A 23,443-nucleotide genomic window follows, 5' to 3' on the forward strand; every position below is an offset into this window, starting at 1 on the left:
TCACGTTAGTACATACAAATCACCCACTGTTGTCTGAGTGGTTGTATTAGGTAAGGCAGGCACTGTGCTGGGCCCTGGAGCAAGGACTAGTTCCTGAGATTGGTTACACTAGTGGGAAAGCATTTAGTCAGGATAAAGTCTGGAATCAAATCCAATCACGTACTTGAGCCAGATAGATAATATAAATGGGTGAATTGGGCTGCCTGTGAAGACATAGGGAATGATGGGGGCTCATAAGGGCATAAGTGAATGGGGGACCACACGCTCAGCAAAAACTCATTATTTAAAAACCCTTGTTTGCCAAGCAAACAAGACAGGGTCTGTACAGTGGGAATCAATGATGGGGAGCCAATGTGACACCCACTTGTAGCCACTTAGGGTGGGGAGTACTCAGCCAAAAGATTGCAGGCTCCCTCATGTCTATGTGCAGGTCTAGAAACCTAAATTCCAGAATGGACTCATGATCCTGGAGGTGTTGTCTTTTGGGGCCAGCTGCACCCACAGTTGCTGCTTAGGGAGTCCACATTGAGCATCTGTGAAAGCTTCCAGAATGCAACTGGCCAAATCAGGAATTGACCAGGAATCAGGAATCAGGAATTGGTCTGGTGGAGGTATCTAATGAGACTGCAAACATGATAGGGAAGAAATTGCAATGACTCTGCCCTCACTCTCCCTTTCTGTTCCCTTAGGAACATGAGAAGCAAAGGACAGAGGAAGGAACAGAGAGGGATCCTGAGCACACTTATCCATGTTTCCTTCAACTTAGACTTAGGAGAGCTTGGTAGATTTCTGTCCTGCTCCCACCCAGTTTCCTTCTGGTCTCCTTCTTCCTCACCTGCCTACCTTACCCAGCACTGTGTTCATTTATCCATCACTGGACTATGGACCCAGATCTCCCAGGGGGAAGCCCCAGAGGCTTTTCCTGTGGTCTCAGTTTCCTGAGCTCTACTCTGCAGTACTAGGGTCAATGGCAAGGTTTCTGTGGATCACGAGGCCTTCAAAGGTCAGAGCCTCAAAGGTCCTTCCAGCAAGAGGCTTGTGAAGAAACAAGTCACTTGTGCTTATGGAATTTGAATGGCAAGTCCCTTTCTCTGGGGTTTGAAGCACTACATAGCTTCTAGTGCTTGCTCGCTTCTGACATGGTGCTATTTTTAGCATTGTTCTCCAGGTATATGGGGCTCTCCCACTGTTGTTCTCTTTTTATTTGTTCATCCATGTGCTTGTATTTTCCACAGTGAGTGTGCTGCAGTGAAATGGTTTCTGCAAAGCCCCTTGCCTCCTTCCTAAAACAATTTACCCCTTTGCAGTGCCCCACACACCAACACCATGGCCCCAAGCCACGTCAGAGTGAACAAACCACAGACTGAAATTGCAACCATTCAGGAAAGAGGAGTCTTTAATTTGGGCTTAAAATAGCCCACAGCCTGAGAGTTTGGGGGACCAGGAGCAAGGTGTAATCGTAGGAGTGGGCATTGGAGACCCACCCCGGAATGACTGGGCAGAGACTGTGGGCAGAGCGAAAGACAGGCATAGAAATTGGGGGTCTGGGCTGGAGTCCCCCACAGTTCATTTAATACTGTCTTCTTGAGTCTCTTTTCATAATGGAAAAGTGAATGACATGGCAATAAAAATACATGGCAACCACCCACTCCATTTGGAATGGTGTGTCTGCTCCCCTCTTTCCTCAAAACTCTGTGCGGGCATCATTGTAATATTAGCTGTAATCAGAGCCACCATATTGCTGAACTCCTGGGTAACTATGCACATTATGTCCTTCAGGGGTGCCATTCTCACTGTATTCTCTTGAACAGCATCTCCTGAAGTTGTGCAAGCAGCAGGAGTGGTGATAATAAGAGTAAAGGGATGTTGAGCGTTTATGGGCTAGGCATTGTCCTGTCCTCTTGATATGCATACACTAGATTAATTCTCAACCCATGAAGAGGACATTGCGATTGTCTCCATTTTACAGATAGAGAAATGGAGGCACAGAGAATTTAAATAACTCCCTGCATCATGATGCTAAGTCAGCCACGGTGCAGAATAAGCTTCAGTCCAACCCTGGTGCCCATACTTAAGCATTATGCATCACCCTCCATGTTAATATTGTGGTTTTTATTCTTCTGGTTATTGTGAATGCTGCCTGTCTTAGCTCAGGATGCTATAACAAAATGCCATAGACAGGATGGCTTAAACAACAGACTTTTATTTCCCATAGTTGTGGAGGCTGAAAATCTGAAATCGGGGTACAAACACGATTGAGTTCTGGTGAAAGCTGTCTTCCTGGCTTGGGTATGGCTGCCTTCTGTCTTCCTCACATGTGGAAGAGAGTGGTCTGATGTCTCTTCCTCTTCTTATAAGGGCACTCATCTCCTTATGGGGCTCTACTCTCACGACCTCATCTAAACATAATTACCTTCCAAGGCACCCCCTCCGAACATCATCACACTGGGGATTAGGACTTTAACAGAAGAATTTGGGGGAGACATATTCAGTTATAACACTGATATTTCCTTGTTTTCAAACCTACCAGACTTTGTAAGCTCCTAGATCAGGGGTCAGCAAAAATTCTCTGTAAAGTACATATTTAGGCCCTTGGTACCAGTCTCAATAGCAGCTACTCAACTCTGCCCGTGTAGCACGAAAGCAACCACAGACAGTCTATAAACAGATGAGTGTGGCTGTGTTCCAGAAAAACTGTATTTATGGGTACTGAAATTTGAATTTCATATATTTTTATGTGTCGTGAAATATTATTCTTCTTTTGATTTTTCAACCATTTAAAAATATAGAAGCCATTCTTAGTTCATGGGCCATACAAAAACAGGCAGTGGGCTTGATTTGGCCTGTGGGCCATAGCTTGCTGACCTCCATCCCAGAGTACAGGGATTTGGAAGGTTATGTATTTATTTTAATCCATGGCTTCCCAGGATCTCTCTTGATCCTGACCCTCAGTTTCCACCCATAAATGCTGATTGAACGAATTACTGCATAGTAGGCTCTCTGAGGTATACTAGATGATTCTGGGATACTGATTTTCGGAAAATGAGTAAAAAGTTCCTCTTACTCAAAGCAAGGGATGGAAATCCAGTCTTTGTCACAATTGCTAGAAGACGGCAGGAGCCTCCCTTCAGGGATTTTTGTAGAACAGCGAAAAGAGAATTTTTTTTTTTCTGCATGAAGTGTAGAGATTTATTCTTTGCAAATAGACCTACAGAATGTGATTCGTAATAGGAAACAGATTTTCCCCTGAAGATAAATGGAATGTCCCCCACCTCCCAAACTGAGAAGAGAATTGTTTCCTCTTTACAAAGGAAACAAATTGGATTCTCAAAGGAATCATCAGAGAAGTTTTAAAAATTGTCATAATAAGCAAGATATGGTTTCATGAATGATGAAAGGGATATTTGCCTCTTTGGGTCTGGACATGCAGGACTGGTTGGAGAATCAGATGAGCCCTTCTCTCTCCCAACCTAGCTCTTGTCCCTAGGCATTTTATTGGTGCCAGATGCAGGAAAGTGGCTCCCACCTGACTGGGGTTGGTGGGTCCATCGCTGCCCCGCTGGTGTACTATAAAGGTATCCTCTTCTTTTTAGCTCTTCTTCTTTAGCACACTATGAAAGAAGGTCCTTATTCCTCAGCCAAGCTTCCTGTTAGCTACATTCATTTTGGTCCATGGGAGAAGGCATTACAAATGGGAGACTTGCCTGAGCAAAGGCATGGTACTTGAGATGAGCCTGGTGTGTATGTGGGGTATGTGGGGGGGGGGGGGGCAGTGGGTGGTGTGGGGAACCTGCCTAGATAGATGAGCTCTTTGGGCTACATTTCAAGGCAGCCAGGGCACAAGGCTGAGGCCTCTTGTCTTGCTGAGAGCAGAGAAGCACAATGATGCTTTTGGTTATGGATGCCAAGAGTTGGTATACAAGTAAGAGTGGCTGGGTGAGGGAGGAGCTAGTCATTTGATCCAAAAGCCTTAATTTTCCCATTCTTTGCTGGATCCTGGAGATGTACAGGAGACTCCCACACAACCCTTGCCCTCTGGTTGTTCATGGTAAAGTAGACAGATGTAATTCATTTAATTCCTTCAATTCCTTGGGATGTAGGAGAGCAGAGAGCAGGGAGCCCTGACAATCTAGCCTGCCCTCCAAAATCATTACTTTGTGGATAATACTTAGATGTGCAAACTGGGGGATGTTGCATAACCTCTAGGGAGCTCAGTTTTCTGTAAAACAGGGCCAATAATAGTACCCACCTCTTAGAATTTCTGTGGGAACTCAAAGGAGATGAACAGTACCTGACACATACTGATAAATCAACACATGCCAAACTATTATTATTATTATTATTATTATTATTATTATTATTATGCTTTCCAGCAGTTATAATTTCCAACATTTGTACAACTCTTTTAATTTATCAGGCCCTTTATCTTGAATATTTTATCATCTTTAAAGCCAGCTAAGGTTCAGTAGGTGCTATTAACCCCATCCTCACATGAGCAGAGCGGCTTGCCCCAACCACACAGTTATACTGTGTCGTGATCCCCGATGGTACAGCTTCAGCTCTGTGCCATTCTGCTTTCTTGCAGGGGTACGGGGCCATGTCAGCCTGATGGGTGATTCCAGATAGGTGAGAAGTATTCTCTGCTCTCAAGGAGCTTATAGTCTAGTTGAGATTTGAAGAGCCTTGTTCTAGGAAGTAGAGAGTCCACATACAAGTAGAAGCCACTTTTGCTGTCTCCAGCAAGAGAAAGCAGGCCAGAAACGGACTGGCCAAGAGTCCTCTAATGGAACCATCAGATGACGCCCAGAATCTTCTTGTGCTGAACCTGCAAAGACCTGTCTCTGATTTCCTGCATGTCACTCGGCAAATTCCCTCCATGTGTGAAATGAGCAATGGAGCCAACTCTCTGGTAGATGGTGTTAGCTCCAAGTTACATCACATTCCACCCCCTCCTCCTTCGCAACAGACCTTAACATTATTCTGTGATTACTTCGCATCATCCTTCCCAAATGTGCATCAAATTAAAGAGTTATTAGGGCATGGCAGGACATGTTTATGGGGAAGAATTTCCTTTAAAGTCACAGCTCAGCCTGAACTCACTTTATTAGTGTTTATACAAAGTATGTAGTCTGTTCCAATGCAATCCATGTTTATATTCCTGTAGCAATCATTGCATTCCTGGGGCTGCTCCTTCCTGTTTTCTTAAAGTGATTACTGCACCTATATTAAAAGTTAATAGTGTGTGTGCTCTATGGCTGTTGGGTTTGGAGATGTGCATCATTTGGAGAATGACACTTAACCATGACATGTCCTACAAATGGTATAAGCTTTGAAGTGTTTGCCGCCCAAGTGGACAAGAAGGGACATTCCTTAAGAACAAGGACATTGTGAACAGTCAGGCCCCTTGGGAGTACTTCCTTTGTCACTCACCTCTGTTGTGGGTTTTTGTGACTGTAGCTAGGATGACCACTTGTGCTGAATTGCTTAGAACAGTCCTAATTTCTGCCTCTTTGCCTGAAATAATCATTAATGGCATCTCCTTTGATTCACAAAAGCATTCAAGTTTGGATGAGAAATTATATGATCACTCTAGTTCTAACTGGTGATCAGATTTACTGGTACAAATGAAATACTGATACTGAATTTGGATCTCAAGTCATTGTCAATGAAAGACAAATGTAACTCAGTTAAAAATGTTGATAAAGAGCTAGGTTCAGATCACTCAGCCATTCAACAAATGTTTGTTTGTGCTTTTTATATGTCAGACATTGTGCAGGACCCTGGGGATTCAAACATAAGTAAGATACAGCCCCAACTCCCAAAAAGTTGGAGTTTACTGGTTTAGCTAAAATTGTGGGTATGTTAAGGAAACTCTCTGATCAGACCATTTCATTTTGCCTTTCACCCCTCAGGACTCTATTTTTTGCAAGTTGATTGATTGCTAAGTTCTCAGGCACTGACCTCTAACTGTCTGAATATAAATGCCCTTGGTGTACTTACCAGCTTGTGATCATAGATAAGGGTCATAATCTCCCTGTGCCTCCATTTGTTCATTCATAAAATGGGACTAATAATAGCACCAGCCTTGAAGGCTGGTTGTAAGGATTACAAGAGGCACTGAATGTGAAGTACTTAGAATAGTGCTTAGCACATGGTCAACACCCAGCACACATTGGCTCTTGCATAATAATTACTCCACAAATATTTATTTAGACTCTAGTGTGGGCTGGCTGCAGCTTTCCTACCTCTGTTGACTAGAACTTAGGTGGCCTTCTTAAAAACATAATTTAAGGTAATGTGTGTTAATGGAGTCCAAAGCCTGTGAGAATTTTCATGGGTGAGAATTCAGGGTCAGTGAGATTCTGACCCTGGGGATCAACCAGTTTATTTTCCTCCTTTCAAAGGTTGGGGGAAGGTAGCTTTTCCAAAATCATGCTATGGGTTAGAAACAGAGCATAGAGAAAAATCATGGATACTTAGCTTCTTAGGCCTTTCTTTCCCACTCTGCCAAACTCCCATGTGTATCAGTTAGTACGGACAAGACTATGCTGCAGAAACAAATCCAGATTAGCAGTGGCAAAACACAATAATATTGTATTACTTTCTTATATCAGAGTCTAGTGTAGTTGGTCTTGGTAGTGGGCTGTGACCATCTTGTCACTCAGGAACCCAGGTTCCTTCCATCACAGGACACTATCATTTTTGAGACATTGCCTACACATGTCAAAGAAGACAAGAGAAGGGAAGAGAGTATAATGTGAAGGATGTTTTATAGCCTTGCCTGGAAATGGCTTGTATCACTTTCATCCACATTTCTTCAATCAGAAATCAGTCACGTGGTCCCACCTAGATATAAGGGGTGCCCAGAAATTTAATCTTGCTGTTTACCTAGGAGGAAAATAGAATCGTTTGGTGAACACATAGCATTGTTCCTGCCATATCATGTGCCTTACATTTCTTGCCACATTTTCAAAGGCTGATCCCAATCTCTTCTGAGATTTCTGTTTCATAATTTCCAGCGATTTGTGGAGCCTTTCATTTTTTTCAGATGCCCTCCTCTATAGGGTAGAGAGGGGTTTTAAGAATGGGCCTTCTGGGAAGAATTTGGAAGGTTTGAGATTTCTGGACATGTAGTCATTACCTGGAGGTTACTGCTGAGAAAGAAAGAAATTGTCATATGTCATTGTAGGAAGAATTGGGGAAGGATTTATTCTTTTTTTGTTTGTTTCTGAGAGTCAGGACTGGGATGCCCTGGGGTGTGTCATGAAGGGAGAGATAATCCCTCTGGATGTTTTATTGAAGGGTGTGCTTGAGTGGACTAGGAAGATCTGGGAAGAGAGCTGTGGATTGGAGTACGTGCGCCTTTGGGTTTAGTTCAGCACTGAGGTCTCACTAACCTATTCTCCATCTTCCTGTGCTCATGTTTTGTATGAATAATAATCAACAAATTAATGACAATGTTTACATATTGGGTATTTACTAGATGACCGGTCCTGTGCTAAATCACTTTCTCATCTCATTTAATCCTCACAACACCCTAGGAAATAGGTACTGTTATTATACCCATTTTACAGATGAGAAAACAGAAACTTAGGGATGAGTTTGCCTAAAATCATTACCACTGTCTGGCAAAATTTGAGCCCAGGCTGTCTGATTCTAGTGCCTGCTTCCTTAAGCATTATGTTCTGGAGCAGGGAGAAGGATCTCAAACTGCAGTGCCTGTAAGGGCCAAGCAGGTGGCATAAGTGAGGAAGCAGATGAATGAGAGTCCATACCTTATCCAAAATGGGCACTTGCCTCTTAGCTACAGTTTCCGGTGGCCATGAGAGCCCAGTGGGTCAGATCACCTGATTTTTTGGAGACAATCTAGAATTCCAGATTTGTATGTGAAATGCTTCCAAATTGGCAATTAATTAATAAATGTTAAAAGTATATCAAGGGCCAGACTAAACATGTCTGCAGGCCAGAATTGGCCCATGGGCTACCAGTTTACAAGTTCTACTCTACTGCCTCCAGCAAAGAGCTAGATATGCCCCCTGTATGCCCTTTCCTGCTGGAGCATGAAGCTGAACAGTGCAAGACAGGGGCCAGCAGGGAGCCCTCCTGCTGCAGGGAGAGGAAGAGCAGAGACCTATGCTTGCCCGTCCTCCTTGTAGGGCCCTCACCACCCCCACATCCAACCATCCAGGTTGCCCCTCTGTCTGGCTCCTCTCCTCCCTGCAGGTAGCTGTCTGTATAGCACTGGCTGCAAACTTCTGCAGGTGTAAAATTATATATGCGAGAGTGTTGCCAAGTCAGAAATTCAGCCCAGGGAGGCTTAGTTCCCAAACAACTGAGGTAGTGTGAAGCCAGTTTTTTAAATCAAATTCAGTCATTTCTCTCCCGAATGCGTGTATGTGTTTTTAAACTTGTATGTAGTTATGTAACTGATGAGGATGAAGTGAAAAAGTCAGAAAATAATTCAGTAATGTCTCTGTTGTACAGGTTGGGGGGGGGGGCGAGTAGCATGAAGGGGAAGCTCTGTGAGGGTGATCCACAGTGAAATGTGGCCACATATGACCTAGTGGGGTGGTGATTTGATGGTTCTTGAACACATACTGTTTCCTCTCCTCTATCATGAAAGATGAATGGATGGCTGGGGAGAGAAAGCAAAGAAAGAAAGACACCTATAAGCATAGGGCCATCTGAGCAGATTCTAAGAACTGCCCTTGGGCTTATCAAAGTACATCTTCCTTTGGCCAGATTTCCAGGTCTTAGATGGCTTTAGCTCTGCTGGTCACTTTAGCCATGAGAAAAGTCCTATTTCAGCCAGGCCACTTTTTCCAACATTTTGCGGGGGAGAGAGGGAAGGGTGCGTGAGTAATACATATTTATTGCAGAAAACATTGGCAGTCCTAAGAAGCAAAATGTGAAATATTTAAGAAAAAAAACAACAAAACTCTTCACCCCAGCATCCAGAGAACACTAGTGTACATTTCTCTGAGTGTCTCCAAGGGACCTCACTTCATCCAAGGTGTCTGGGAGGAAGTGAGGGGAGTGTGATATGTGGTTTTGGCTCCCACAGAGCATCACAGTCCTTTGGGAGACGAGACAAACACACAGGAAACAGGCAGCACACACGAGGTGGAAGGAAATGTGATGAAAGGCCAAAATGGATTGTGCAGAGGCTAAATGATGCAGAAGTTCAGAAGTTCAGAGAAGGGAGAGATCAGTGTGGGATGGAGAGGCTGGGAAAGCTGCAGAGAAGAGGCTTGGGGGGGCCTTGCAAAGCCTGAAGAGAAGCCATATGTTTCCCGAGGTGGCCAAACCAAAGTACCACAAACTGAGTGGCTTAAATCAACAGAAACACATTCTGTCACACTTCTGGGGGCTAAGAGTCCAAAATCAAGGAATCGGTGTGGCCGTGCTCACTCTGAAGTGTATAGCGGGGGGATCCTTCCTTGCCTCTTCTAGCTTCTGGTCCTTGGTGGTCCTTGGCATCCACTGACCTGTGGCTGCCTCACTCCAGCTCCTGTCTCTGTTGTTTGTTCCTGTCCTCCCTGTGTTTGTCCTGTTGTCTTGTGAAGACTCTAGGCATATTGGATTGGGGCCACCCTAATGGCTTCATCTGAAACTAATTCCATCTGCAAAGACCCTATTTCCAGATAAGGTCACATTTACAGGTATTGGCAGTTAGGACTTCAACATATCTTTTGAGTAGACATAGTGGTAGGATTTGGAGGGAGAAAGGATGTTGAGGGCTTTTGAGGCCAGCAGATAGCGGGGACATATGTGTTGATAGAGTGCCTCACAGAGTCCCAGATCTGTAAGATGCTCAGTAAAGGTTTGTGGACTGAAAGAAGAAAGAATTAAATGTGACAGGCTGAGGATAGCCATGATGCCCACCTGGCTGCAGTGCTGCTGCACTGTGAGAGACGTTGGCATCTTGGGGACACAAATCTGGTTGTGGGGGCAGGTTTAATGTCAGGGGAAAGAGCTGAGGGCTGTTAAACCAGTTGCTTCCCTGCTTGACCTCTTCTGTGGTTCTGAGTGCTGAAAGCATGCAGGCTGCCCCATGGATGCTCCACAGCCTGGGTGCCCCCTGCATCTGTGACCCCATTTGTTATCTGCTCCAGTCACTCCCATTCTGCTCCAGTCACCTGACCTTTCTGTTGCTTAGGCCTTCCAAATGCTTGCTCTACTCAGGGCTGTTGTGATTCTGTTCCTGTATTTGGAAATATCTCCCTTCAGCCTCTCCCTTCGCCTGGCTCCTCCTTTCCTTTCAGGTCTCAGACCAAATGTCTCTACCAAAGAGAGGCCCCTCCCACCACCCTTGCCAGAGCCTCCACTTCCTCTCATGCTTACTTTCATTCTCTTAGCCTCACCCTGAAATGATTTTCGGATATTTATTTTTTTCTTTTTTTGTAATCTGTAGTTCTGTGGTTTATTCGTGGTTGCCTGTGGCCCCCTGTGTTAGTTTTCTGTTGCTGTGTAACAGTCTTACCACGAACTTGGTGGCTTGAAACAACTCCTGTTTATCACCTTACAGTTCACCAGAGGCTTCTGCTTCAAGATCTCACAAAGCTATTAGTTGGGGAATGTGGTCTCATCTGAAGGCAGAACTGGGATGAAACCACTTCTAAGCTCTTTATCTTGTTAGCAGAATTGCAGTCTGTTAGATTGAAGACTTCAGACTCTTGGTGGTTGTCCTCAGTTCCTCCTTGGTTCTTTTGTGGGGGGCTTCCCTTAGTTCCTTGTCATATGGGCCTCCCTAATATGGCCACTTGCTGATCACAGGTAATAAGAGTAAAGGTCCCCTAGCAAGATGGGCATTATACTTGTATGTAATATAATCACAGAAGTGACATCCTGTTACTTTGCCGTGTTATATTGGTGAGAAGCAAATAAGTAGGTCCTGCTTTGCTCAAGGAGAAGGGATTACATAAGGGTGCTAGTACTAGGAGACCACCCTATAGTCTATCTGCCATGATTACTAAGAGAATAAAGTTCCCAGAAGGGAACTATTTTTGTTGTTCAACACACTATCCCTAGTCATAAGTACAGTACCAGGTCCAAAGTAGGTGTGTAATAAAGGCCTATTGTAGGAATAAAAGAAGGATAAAGGGAAGGACAGAAAGAGGGATCGAGGGAGGGAGGAAGGAAGGAAGGAACAAATGGAGGGAAGAAAGAAGGAAAGATGGAGAGAAGGAATGTCCTGCTTTCTCTTGTAACATGCTTTAACAGCCCAACAAATCTGCTTGCAGTTATCCTCAGGTAATGCCTCTAGGCTTTTATACGTGCTCTTTCTTTTACCTAGAATCCTTTTCCTCCCTCTCACATAGTCCTATGCCAGCCAACCTGGCCATGGCCAACTCATCCTTGAAGTCTCGATTAAAACATTACCTTTTCCTGGAAGCTCTTCCTGACCCTTAAAACATGATTTTTCTATACTCTCCCATAAGCTTTTGTTTATACCTCTGGCACAGTATAGAACAGGAGTCTGTAAACTGTAGCTTCCAGACCAAACCTGGCCTTCAGCCTGTTTTGTAAATAAAGTTTTACTGGAGCACAGCCATACCCATTAGTTTGTGTATTGTCTATGGCTGCTTTCATGCTACACAACTGAGTTGAATAGTTGTGATAATAAATATGGCTGGAAAAACCTAAATTATTTACTATCTGGCCCTTTACAGACAGAGTTAATCAGCACTTAGTGTAGACTATTTATCACAGCCTGTAGTAATTCATCCTTTCTATTTTTCCTACTAAACTCTGAGTTGCTTAAGGTCAGAGACCATACCAGTCTTGTTTACACTTGCATCTCAACATTTAGTATAGTAGCTGAAACTTAAGGCTTAAGACAGTTTATTGAATGAATGAATGAATGATGTATCATATCAGTCAGAAAAAGAAAACCGGTAGAAAAACTCGAATTAGAATTATTCCAGAAAGGTTGATTTATAAAGGGACTATTTCAGAAACTGGGTGTGGCTCAGGGAACCAGGACTAGAAGCAGTAGAGTTGTTACCGCCCCTGAGCCAGAAGAGATGAGAGGAGGCAAAATGTTCTGGAACCAGGAAGAGGTCAGTCATGAAGAGGAACCGTGACCTTTGGTGGAGACAGTAGCTAACCTGGATGACCTCTCAGGGAGGGAAGCAGGAGAATAAATACACTGTCCTCACTCTGTTCCCTTCCTCCATCTGCTGCTCAACTCAAAGCGAAATAAGACACAAGAGCCAGCCCTGTAATGTGGTCCAATCAGGTTAGTTTCCCAGGGTAGAGAGCGAATAATTGAAACTGAGGTCAGAGCCCCTCCACTAAGTTATTCTGGTTTGGTTGGAACCTGTTCTTTGCTAGTGGTAAACAAGGGGTCAGGCTGGACCACAAGACATCTTAATTCTGCCCCCTCTTACCACTTTCCTAATCCACAGATTCGGCTTTGGGATCTGGAATGTGAATGCATCACACTGTCTGAAGGCTTGTTCAGAGGCTTGTTTTCCTTGTCCTCAGACCCCCCACTTCTTTGTGATTCCTATCATGGCCCTTGCTGTCACCACCCCATCACAATGCACTTGCTTCCCATCTGCTCCAGGTCTTCTGAGCTCCTGTTCTCACAGCAGTCTCAAATCTTTGATTGTTCACTCTCCATGGAATCTAAACCACATCTCTTAACATCTAAATTTTGCATACTCTTACATTGTTCTCTAAGTAGCTTGCAAGTCTCAGTTCATCTCCTCAACTAGACTCCAAGCTGAGGGCAAGGTCTAAGCCGTATTTTTTAAGGCCACTTGGTTCTGGGCCCCCAAAACACAAGAGTTATAGATCTCAAAATTATTAAGACTTTATACGTTATGTTGTCCAGTTTCCTACCCATCACAAGTACATCATGTCTGGCATGAGTTAACTACTAATCTCTGCTTATATACTCCTGTAAGAGGGAATTAATTCATTGTGAGGTAACCCTTCCAAGTTCACCTTATACTGAGATCTTCTTTCCTGAAACCCAGAAAGCAGCACTCTGTAGATACTTGTTGTGCAGGGGCAGATGGTCTTAACTGATGGTATGTTCTCTAACTCTGTACATTGTACCATCACACAGAAACATCTTTTTTTGACACCAGTCCTAACTTCTACCTCTGCATCCTCTTTCAACAAGTTGTTGGCTGTGAGTGAAAAATTAACCACCCCAAATGCTGTTTAGAAAGTGTTTCCTCACACAGTTTATCTCTTGCGCCTTCTGATAGTCCTATAGAGCTGGTGTTCTTGGTCATATTTTATAAAAGTCTCAACAACAATACCAACAACTGGGGTTCGACAGATTTAAGTGATGTTCCCAAAGTCACACAGCTAAGAAGGAAGAGGGGACTCAAATCTACATCTTTTGGGTTTGGTGTGGAAGCCCTTTTCTCCACACTATGCTATTTTACTGGAGGTTGTTTTTACTGCTTCCTCTTCCCAGATGTGCCATGGCAAAAAGAATGTTTTGCTGGAATGCTGCAGAATGAATCAAAAGAAGGATGTGAATATACATATGCCAAGTTAGGGACAGTAGTCTGCCCGAGAACATTTTTGTTTCATTTTTTCCAGTGTTGTTCTGAATTCTTTGCCCTCCCTACCCCACCCAAGGTGTCAAGCAGATGTGAAAATACCACAAAGCTGCGACTCATAGCATTGGTTTATGATTCACTGATTGGGATGGGGGAAAATAATGCTGGAGATTACCATGGTGATGCCTGTTTATGGAGGCAATATGGTAGATGATGAGCATCATGGCAGAAACCAGACATGGGCAAAAACAGCAAGATAGCACTCCCCCCTGGAGTTTGCAGAGGGGCTCAGCACTCCCACTGGCCCAGCCCTCACTGGAAGACAGAAGAGGAAATGGGCCCTGTTGGCTGGAGAGGGAAGCAGCCAAACCACCAGGAGTGCCCTTTGCTTTCTTCAAGATGGGATGGGAAATTCTACTCTGTACTGCTCTGTTCTATTTATTTATTCATTTATTCATTCATTCATTTTTCTTCCTGCCAGAAGTTCACCTGATGCAGTAGAAAATGCTTAGACTCTAGATGTAGATGGACAGCATGATGTGATTAAAACAAAACAAAACAAAAACACAAAAACCACTTGTCTTCTGCATTCAGAGAGCCCAAATTCACATCCTAGCCTTTGCCCCTTACTGGTTGTGTGACCTCATGGCAAGTTGCTTTGTTGGTAAAATCTAAGCTAGACTGGTGATGGAAGAGAGGATGCTTCAGCTTCCTCATGTGAAAAATGGGGTAATAATAGTATCTACCACATATGATTGCTGTCTGGGATAAGAGAGAATGAACATACAGTTTTTAGCACAGTGTCTGGTGCAGAGTTTGGGCCCCAAAACATCAGCTTTTGTTAATTCGTATCTTCAGTATTTTTATCTTGAAGGAAGATCATAACACTTATGTTTCAGAAACTGTTGCAAAGAAAAAGGAAAAAAAAAGATGGAAAGTTCCTGACTCAAAGATACTGCATTTGTCCATGTAGACTGCTATAACAAATAGGCCCCAAATTTCAGAGGCTTAAGAATTATTTATTGAATGTGTATTATGAATGTGAATTATTATTTATTGAATGAGTTTTATGTGGGTAAATGGAGAGACAGGGGAGGGAGGGTCTCTATTCTGTGATGTCATTCAGGGACTCAGGTTCTTTCTGTCTTCCAGTCTTGGAGTCCTCCACTGGATTTACTGAATTCAGCCCAAGATGAAGGGAGAGAAAGAGCATGGAGGACTGAGCAAGAAGTGTTATGGGTCAGGCCTGAAGGCAGCACATATGGCCTCTGCCCACGTAATAGTGAGAACTCAGTCACGTGGTTGCACCTACCTGCCAGAGAAGCTGACAAATGCACACTATCTGTGTGTACCAGACAAGGAAAATGGTTCGGTGGACAGCTTGCCAGGCTCTGTTCAATGAATGGTACCCACTATTGTGATTACTAATAATACACCAGGGTGATTCTCATGGTGTCCTAAGGCCCACTTGGTGGGATGGACAACCTTAATTACACAGTCTTTACTCCTGAGAACCAGAGAAGAGGGCCAATTCTCACTTCATTCCTAAGAACCAGAGAGGAGGGCCAATTCTCACTTCATTCCTAGGATGACAGGGTATCTTTGGCCCCTTGTGATCCATCCTTGACCATATGACAGGACTGAGGATCTCAAGAGTGGCAGTCAGGGTCAGAAAGGACATGCCTTTGAGAGTTATCTGAAGGGCATTCCCTTGTTAATGGTAAATTAAATATTCAGAAAATGTCTTTCTCTTCCTTTCTCTTCCATATCTGTATTGTGCCAAATGACTCGTTTCAGAACTTAATGGCTTAAGACACAGGACTCACTTATTATTCTTCCTCATAGTGTCTGTGGGCAGGAATTCAAGAGTACTTCAGCTAGGTGATCTGGCTCAGGATTTCTCATAAGTCCTACCCAGATGGTGGCTGGAGCTAAAATCTCAAAGGTGTTTGCACTTACGTGCCTGACCTCCAGGCTGGAAAGAATCAAACAGCCAGGGTGGAACCACCAGGGCTCCTTCAGCACCTCTCTGTCTCTCTCTGTATTCTCTTTCTGGTCTTCTTACGTGGCCTTAACCAGTGGCGACTCTAGGTCTTCTGGTCTTCCAGCGTGACAGCTGAGGACTCTCATGCAGGTGCTCTGAAAGAGAGCCAGGCAGTCACTTCTTACCTCTTTTCAGCCAGCCTCAGAAATTCCACATCATTCCTACCCCAGGCTTGTCTAAGCAGTCATGAGGCCCACTCAGGTTCAAGGGACAGGGACACAGACTGTACATGTCCATGGCAGGTTTGTCAAAGAAACAACTTGCAGACATGTTTTCCTGCCACCCCACGTCCCTACCCCTCATCTAGAACCATAGTGGCTTCCCATCTCATGAGCAGGCTTGCAGCTGGTTTGGAACTTGTGCTAGGTAGGCTAAGATACACTAATTCCCTCAAGGGCCAAAGCTGAAGGCTAAGAAATCTGGCTAAAGTTCCAGAGCAGCCTGGACTGGGACAGGGGGCCTGGGGGAACGATGGGCACATGAGGTACTGCAGCCTCTTCTCAGTGTCCATTTAATGAATTATTATGTTCAGCCAAGCATGCTGGCAGTCTAGTTTGTGTTTCTTGCCATTCGAAGGTTGCAAGTAGGAGGGGCTGACATAGAGCATGGAGGCTCAGCAAAGTTAAGTAAAATACTGAAACTCACCCAGCTGGGAGTGGGGGGATGGGGAAGAGATTTGAACCCTGACCTGTGCCACCTCAAAGCCCATGAACGTGTTCCCTGACCTCCTCCCTGGCAGTCAGGCAGTGCATCAGTTGGTGGGGCTGGGAAAGATATGGAAATAGGTGTCATAGAAATGTGAGAGAGAGGCAGCGTGAGGGGCCTGCTGGTAGTGCCATCCTACCACTTATTGGTCACAAAATGCACCCCTCTTTCATCTGTAGGAAGATAGTCTCTTGGGGATCCCAGGATTCATCTGTAGGCACAGAGTTTGAGGTGCTGCAGGCAGCAGCTCTTGGTGCACTGAAATTTCAGAGTGGAAGTGGGGGGTGCAGGTAAGAGGGATGCAGTTCAACTAATTACAGTAGCAGTAGCTGCCACGATTGAGTCTTTAACAAGTGCCAGATAAGCTCTGGGATAAGCAGTGCGTACGTATCATCTCATTTGACCTTCCTAAAAGCTCTGGAGGTTGAGGTGATTACCCTCATTCTGTGGATGGAATAGCTGAGCCTCAGAGATGAAGTGAACTACCGGTAGGTCACTCACTAGGTGGCAGGGCAGGGAGTCAAACTCAGGGCTGCTTGCTTCTGAAGCTCCGCCTCCCAAACATGGGCTATGTGCCTGGGGCAACCCTATGACCCGTCCCCCCTGAAATCCTCAATGTTTCAGCAGAGCACACTATGTGCCCCTTCACATAATAAATATTAATTGAAAATATTGGTGCAATAGCCACCAGCACAAGCTGCTAAGATATCATGCTGTGTCCTAGTAATTAAACCCTGAGATGCATTGTCATATCTGCAATTTTCAGTGTCCCCAAACATCAGTCCCAACTGAGACCGGAGGTGAGAAGAATACTCAGAGTGAGGATAAGCATGAGATTCCTGTCTATGTGCTCGTTTCTAACCCTCACACGAGCAACTTTCTTCATTTTCCTGTGTAATTCTTGCTCTTCCTTTTACCAGCACTCCACTACATCTGAAAAGACTATATACTGCCTCACTCCATCACAGGCTGGCTAAGAAACAACTTGGTTGCTATTTTTGTTAGTGGAAAACTGGATGAGGAAGGGAGGTGTTTCCCAGGTGAGGTTACCCAAGGACTCACTTGATTTTTATTTTTGATATTATTTTCAATACCAGGAGAATAATCCCTCCTCATACCAAGTATGAGAATCTGAAGATTGTGTCTGCATTCCCTTTATGCAGCTGTAGAGCTCCCAAGTCCCTCTGAGGCATGACTGATGGATGGCAGCTTTAGGACCTGGATAGGTAAACCAAAGAAATAGTGAGCGTGTGGGTGGGGATCTGTCATGGGGAAAATGGCCTCTTAGTTCCTGAATGTTCAGGAAGGAGCAAAGTCATTTTACAAATACCTTGTTGAGGGGTGCCTGGGTGGTTCCGTCAGTCAGGTGTCTGACTTTGGCTCAGTTCATGATCTCACGGTCATGAGTTTGAGCCCCACATTGGGCTCTGTGCTTACAGCTCAGAGCCTGGAGCCTGCTTTGGATTCTGTCTCCCTCAGTCTCTGCCCCTCCCCCACTCATGCTCTGTCTCCATCTCTTTCTCTTTCAAAAGTAAATAAAATATTTTTTAAAAATCTTAAAAACAAAACAAAACAAATACCTTGTTGAAACTACAGTGTGGCCAAAACCTGAAAAGTTTCTCAAAAAGGCATAGTAGATAGGAATTAATCACTCAGTATCTATTATTAAGAATTGTAACATATTATTCCTGGTCTTACTTGTTTATTTATTTTTGCATCTAGTCTTCTTATATAATTTTAGTAAACATAGAATATATATATATATATATATATATATATATATATATATATATATATATATATATATGTAACTTGTTCATACATTCATTTTTGGCTTTGGTTTTCTCTAACCCTGGTGTCCTAATACCCATGGTACCCTTTTTCACCAACACAAATATCACCATGATGCTTTCAGTTCTTCCATGGCAAATTCTTCTCTTTGGGACCATTTTTGCAGGAGCAATCCATGTAGCTGTCTTTACCTAATGTATGAGATTAGTAAAATTACCTCCACTCTCTGCCAGGCACATACTTTCTATATTGGGGTATGGAGTTAAATGAGATATTATCTTTGTCCTCAGGGACTTTACAAACTAGCTGGAAAATAAATAAATACCTAGGTAGGTACCAAAGTCAGTCGAGATTCTTTTGTTTTCAAGTCGTAGAAAATTCAACTCAAACTGTCTAAAGATAATAGGGATATGGGATAGATGGGCTCGTGTGATTTTGAAATACAGAAGTATTTGGCTTCAGCATGGGTAGGTCCAGATACTCATAAGATAGCACCAGGAATCAGTCTCTCTTTATCTTTTGACTCTGGAAAACTCTCTCTTCATAGTGGCAAGTTGGCTTTTGGCAGTGCTGAACAGCTTGGAAACCTAGTGGGGAGAGAGCTGTTAGAAATTTGAGTCATGTACGCATTCCTGAAACAATTCCTGTGGTCAGAGGAAGTGAAGATGCTTATAAGCCTAGCCTGGAGCTGGGAAGAGGGGCAAGCCTCACTTATGTGACATGATCTGAGAGTTGGGGGAGGGGACTTCCAAAGAAAAGTTGTTACCCAAAGAAGGGGCAACAGAAGCCAGGAAGCTAAATATAACAGGGCTCTACTACATATATAATGGATGGCTTATTCCATACAGTATCCTTAAGTTGGTTGGGCATGCTCAGGGGATGACATTAATCATTGGAATTACCTTTTCCTTGACAAGCAGCATTCCTTCAAGACTGTCTGGGTTGAATAGACCATAAACGTAACCTGCAAAAATCTGACCTAGATCTGCTCTCCATTGCAGTGACCTGGACAGAAATAATATTACCAGGATTACCAAGATGGACTTCGCTGGACTCAAGAACCTCCGGGTCTTGTAAGTAACGCATGGCTCTCCAGTGCATTTCATTTTCAACTCTTAGGCCTGGTGAAAATGTTCTGCTGCCCTGACATCACACCCGTATGCACTAGGTGACAGGACTTACCATTCTGCAGCAGAAAGCACTTCATTAGTGTACCCAGGTTTTCACAGGTATCTCATTCTGTGTCTCCATGCTGCTGGCTGGGCTAGACCGATGGAAGAAGTCAATTCCAGTGACAGGGAAAACAGAGGGCTATTCACAAATAAATCAAAAGGCCCAGCTTCTAGGATGACAGCAATGTCAGATTGACTGACCATGCTACTCTTCCATAGAGATTATAATTTCTTCTCCAGCCTGTGCATTAAAAGAGCAATCAGAACAAAAGTTATTTATGTTGTTGCCTAATGGAGAGGAGGAGAGGAGGGAGGGGGAGAGTCAGACAGGGTCAGAGCCCTTGTTATACACCCACAGCTGTATAGACAGGTAGCAAAATTTGGGACGGGTATTGGTGCAAAAGGGGAGCTAGGAATATCAGGTTTCCTTGCTAAATATTGAACACTTTAACCCGTCCCTAAATCTGTCAGTGGTAAGAATGTGCCTAAAGGCTTGTCTATTGGCAAGTCTCAGACATTTAGAGGTATAGGAGAGGAGCAATTGGAGCCTCTTTCCTACTTTATTCAGAGGTTGATTTTGACCCATAAGTGTGGCTCCAGACCTGGAGCACCGTTTGGGCCATCTGGCCACTGCCTTAGTGTTTGTTGTGTTATGGAATTGTGGATGGCAAATGTCTACTAGAAGCAGCGGCTAAAGTCTTGGTGTCTGAAGCCACCTCCTTTTTACCAATAACCCTTTGTAACACAATGAATTTTGTGGTGGGGACAGGAAGCACCAGGTTCTGGTCCTGCATCAGAATTAACTGCCCATGGGATCTTAGGTGAATCACTGTACCTCTGTGGGCTTCAGTTTTCTTGTGTGTAAGATGAGGAGTGGCTAGTATACTAGTTTCCTAAGGCTGCTGTAACAAAGTACCACACACTGGGTGGCTTAAACAACAAAACTTATCATCTCACAGTTTCTGAGGCCTGAAATCCAAAACCAAGGTGTCAGCGGGTTTGGTTTCCTTTTGAGGGCTGAGAGAGGGTGGGGATCTGATCTAGGCCCCCCTTCTAGCTTCTGGTGGCCTTGGGAATCCCTGGTTTCTAGATAATTGTCTTCTTGCTGAGTCTCTCACATTTTCTTCCTTCTATGCAGGTCTCTGGTTTACATTTTCTGTTTTTATAAGGACACCAGTCAGATTAGAGCCCACTCTAATAACCACATTTCAACTGAATTACCTCAGTGAGGACCTTATCTCCAAATAAGGTCACATTATGATAGCCTGGAGGTTAGGACATCAACATATGAGTTTGGGGGGCATAAGTTCTTCTAACTCTTATAATTGTGCATTTAATGCTTTGTGGTTTTAACATTTTCATGTAGTCTATTTATTCTCACTGCAACCTGTGGAATATTACTTGTGCTACATTGTTTTCCTGATTGAGAAGTAGATAGTACTGGGGTGCCTGGGTGGCTCAGTCGGTTGAGCATCCAACTTCCACTCAGGTCATGATCTCACGGTCGTTGAGTTTGAGCCCCATGTTGTGCTGTGAGCAGAGAGCCCAGAGCCTGGAGCCTACTTCGGATTCTGTCTCCCTCTCTCTGTGCCCCTGCCCCCATTCATGCTCTGTCTCTCTCTCTGTCTCAAAAATAAACATTAAAACAATTTTTTTTAATTTAAAAAAAAATTTAGAAAAGACAAGTAGATAGTAGTAATGATGGTGATGACAACCAATGTATATATGGTACCTTTCACAGACCAAGCTCTGTGTTATGTGGTTATTAACTCCTCTCTGCCCAGGAGAGATAAGGGGCATAGTTGGTTTAGTTGTCCCAGCTTCACATGGCAGGTAACCATGTGGAAGAGAAATCAGAACCCTGAACATGTTCTTTCTGACCTCTGTGCAGAGCTGCTGTCCATTTACATTATAGAAATTTTAGAAAACCAAGAAGAAACAGCCTACCCATTTTGTAAATGCAGCCCTGATGTGCGAGTAAGTTGCTTATGTGAGTTTCCCTGAACACCAGTGTGTGGGGGCACTAGGATCTGAATGTCAGGCCTCCAGATAACAGATGTTTTCCCCTTGATGTGTTCTCCAGTCTGTGACATGTTCACGCTCCTCTCACCATCCTCTGGGTGGGACTGGTGGGGGATGGGGAGAGAAGGTGGAGGGCAGAAGGGGGAGACTCCACCCTCTGTCCAGTCTTTCTTTTGTCCTGAGGAGTCACGTGTCTGTGAAATGACCAGCAGCTCTCACAAGATGTATGTGGGTCAGAACTGAGACTGGGACAGGTTGAGGGAATTCTATGGCTCAGTTTCAGGGTAATTTTATTGAAGAAATAGAGGCAGTAAACTCCTGATTCCAGGTCATTTGACAGCTTAAAGAACAAACATGTAACTTCTCTGTTTCCATTTCCGCCCCCTGTATCTGTAAGAGATTTCCTTTTACATAAGTCAGAAATTTTGCCTAATGTTTCATTTTCTAACCAAGTTAGCAAAGAAAACCCTTTGATTTTGTTACCATTACATCAGAAGACTAATAAAAATTCCGATTTCCATATCTGCTCTCTACAAATAAGAAAGTTTAAAATAATCACAAAAGATCGTATTAATATCCTCTGGATGGTCTACAGCATTTCTTTGACTCCAGTTTATCTTTTGTTTAATTGGCACATTCTTCTTATTTTGATAACCAATGCCAAAACACTGCCCCTCCCCTGCTTTATAGACACTGTTAATATACTGTGTTTCATTACCTTCCTTATCAACTCAAAGACAATTCCATTCAAGTGGCCCTTTATTACTGTGAAAGAATCTTCTAGGTGGGATAGCTGAAATGCTTTCTAACACCAGTAAAATACCCAGACATTTAAACCATATTTTCCCTCACTCTATTCTTTTCAGCTGAGTAACCTAGACAACTATCTTTTTTGAAAAGCTTTCATCACACCTTAGCACATTCCCTATATCTGTTTCTTATTTACAATTTATAGTGAAGCCAGAAAAGACTCAATAGTCCTGAATAATTTGAGTTTGCCACCTATTTCCATGCAGAACTGTTAATACAGTGCAGGTGAATGGGCAAAAGCAGATAAAATGGAGATTAGGGAACTTTGGTCTCATCGAAAGGCAATTTTCCCCAAATAAAGTACATTCAAGAAGATATAAGAATTGCCCATAACAATCCTTTGTCCCACAGAGTGGGAGTAAGGAAGGATCTCTTCTGGTGGTATCAATTATATTCCCTTTCTTAGTAGTCTGTTGCAAGAACTCTGCTATGCCCACAATGTGGGAACCAGCTTTATCCCAAATGGGGTTAATAAAAGAGTTAAAATCCACCCAGCCATCATCACAAGGGGCGATTTCCGATTCTGATCCAGTGTTAAAACTAAAAAAATAACAGTGCCAAAAGAGCTGAAAATGAACACAGTCTGTGTGTCTTTAACTCAGAACAGACTCAAACCATGGGCAGCCTTCTGGTCTTCCAGCCTTTCCTGGATCCCTGACCTCCTGCATCTGGTCAGTAAAATGAGAGTGATATCAGTGGCATTAGCACATTCTCCTGAACTGCATCCCAGCCTAGAATTCTGGATGGAAGGTTCACAACGTCTGCATTCACTGATTCACTGATTCATCAAATGTTGATTATTCATTGAGCCTCTAAAAGTCAGGTACTAGGCTGGACTCTGATAGACCTAGGAATTAGATCTAGAAAGGAACCCTAGCTACCTTACCAGTCAGGATGCCAGCAGGAAAAAGATGGCACTCAGAGCTAAATAAAGAATTATTTACCAAAGTGTGGGCAAAGTTAAGAGAAACCAAGGAGACATGGTGCAGTTTCCTGGGTATAGTGACAACAAAGAGCCCCAGCAGCCCTCTGGGCCTCAAGGAGCAGTGGGAGGAAGTAGTTATCTAAGCCTACAAAGGTAGGAGCTACCTGATAATTGGACCTATGGTCTTAGGTAGAGGGACACAATCAACCTGAAATGACTTGGCAGGGAAGGAGGTGGCAATAAATCCCTCAGTCTCACTTCTGTCCTGCTGTCTCATCTCTTGCTGGTGACTTCCATTGGCTAAACCCAACTGGAAGCCAAAGTCAGAGAAGCTTCTTGAAGTGATAAAAGTTAGCTTCCCAGAGCCTGAGCAAAGTGGAGAAGGGGAAGATATCTAACAAAGATATATTTGCATTTTTTTTACCCCCCCTTTCTGAAAGAAGCAGAA

General features: G+C 43.7%; 1 protein-coding gene across 1 annotated transcript in view; it reads left to right on the forward strand.

Moving 5' to 3' along the window:
* The window catches only part of SLIT3 (slit guidance ligand 3), a 596,997-nt gene that overhangs the window by 26,699 nt on the left and 546,855 nt on the right, over window positions 1-23,443 (forward strand). Inside the window, exon 2 of the mRNA XM_045502118.1 lies at window positions 19,068-19,139. Coding sequence (XP_045358074.1) covers window positions 19,068-19,139 — 72 coding nt within the window. The remainder of the gene's footprint in view (window positions 1-19,067; window positions 19,140-23,443) is intronic.

Source organism: Leopardus geoffroyi, chromosome A1, assembly GCF_018350155.1.
Source record: "Leopardus geoffroyi isolate Oge1 chromosome A1, O.geoffroyi_Oge1_pat1.0, whole genome shotgun sequence".
NCBI classification, from domain to species: Eukaryota; Metazoa; Chordata; class Mammalia; order Carnivora; family Felidae; genus Leopardus; species Leopardus geoffroyi.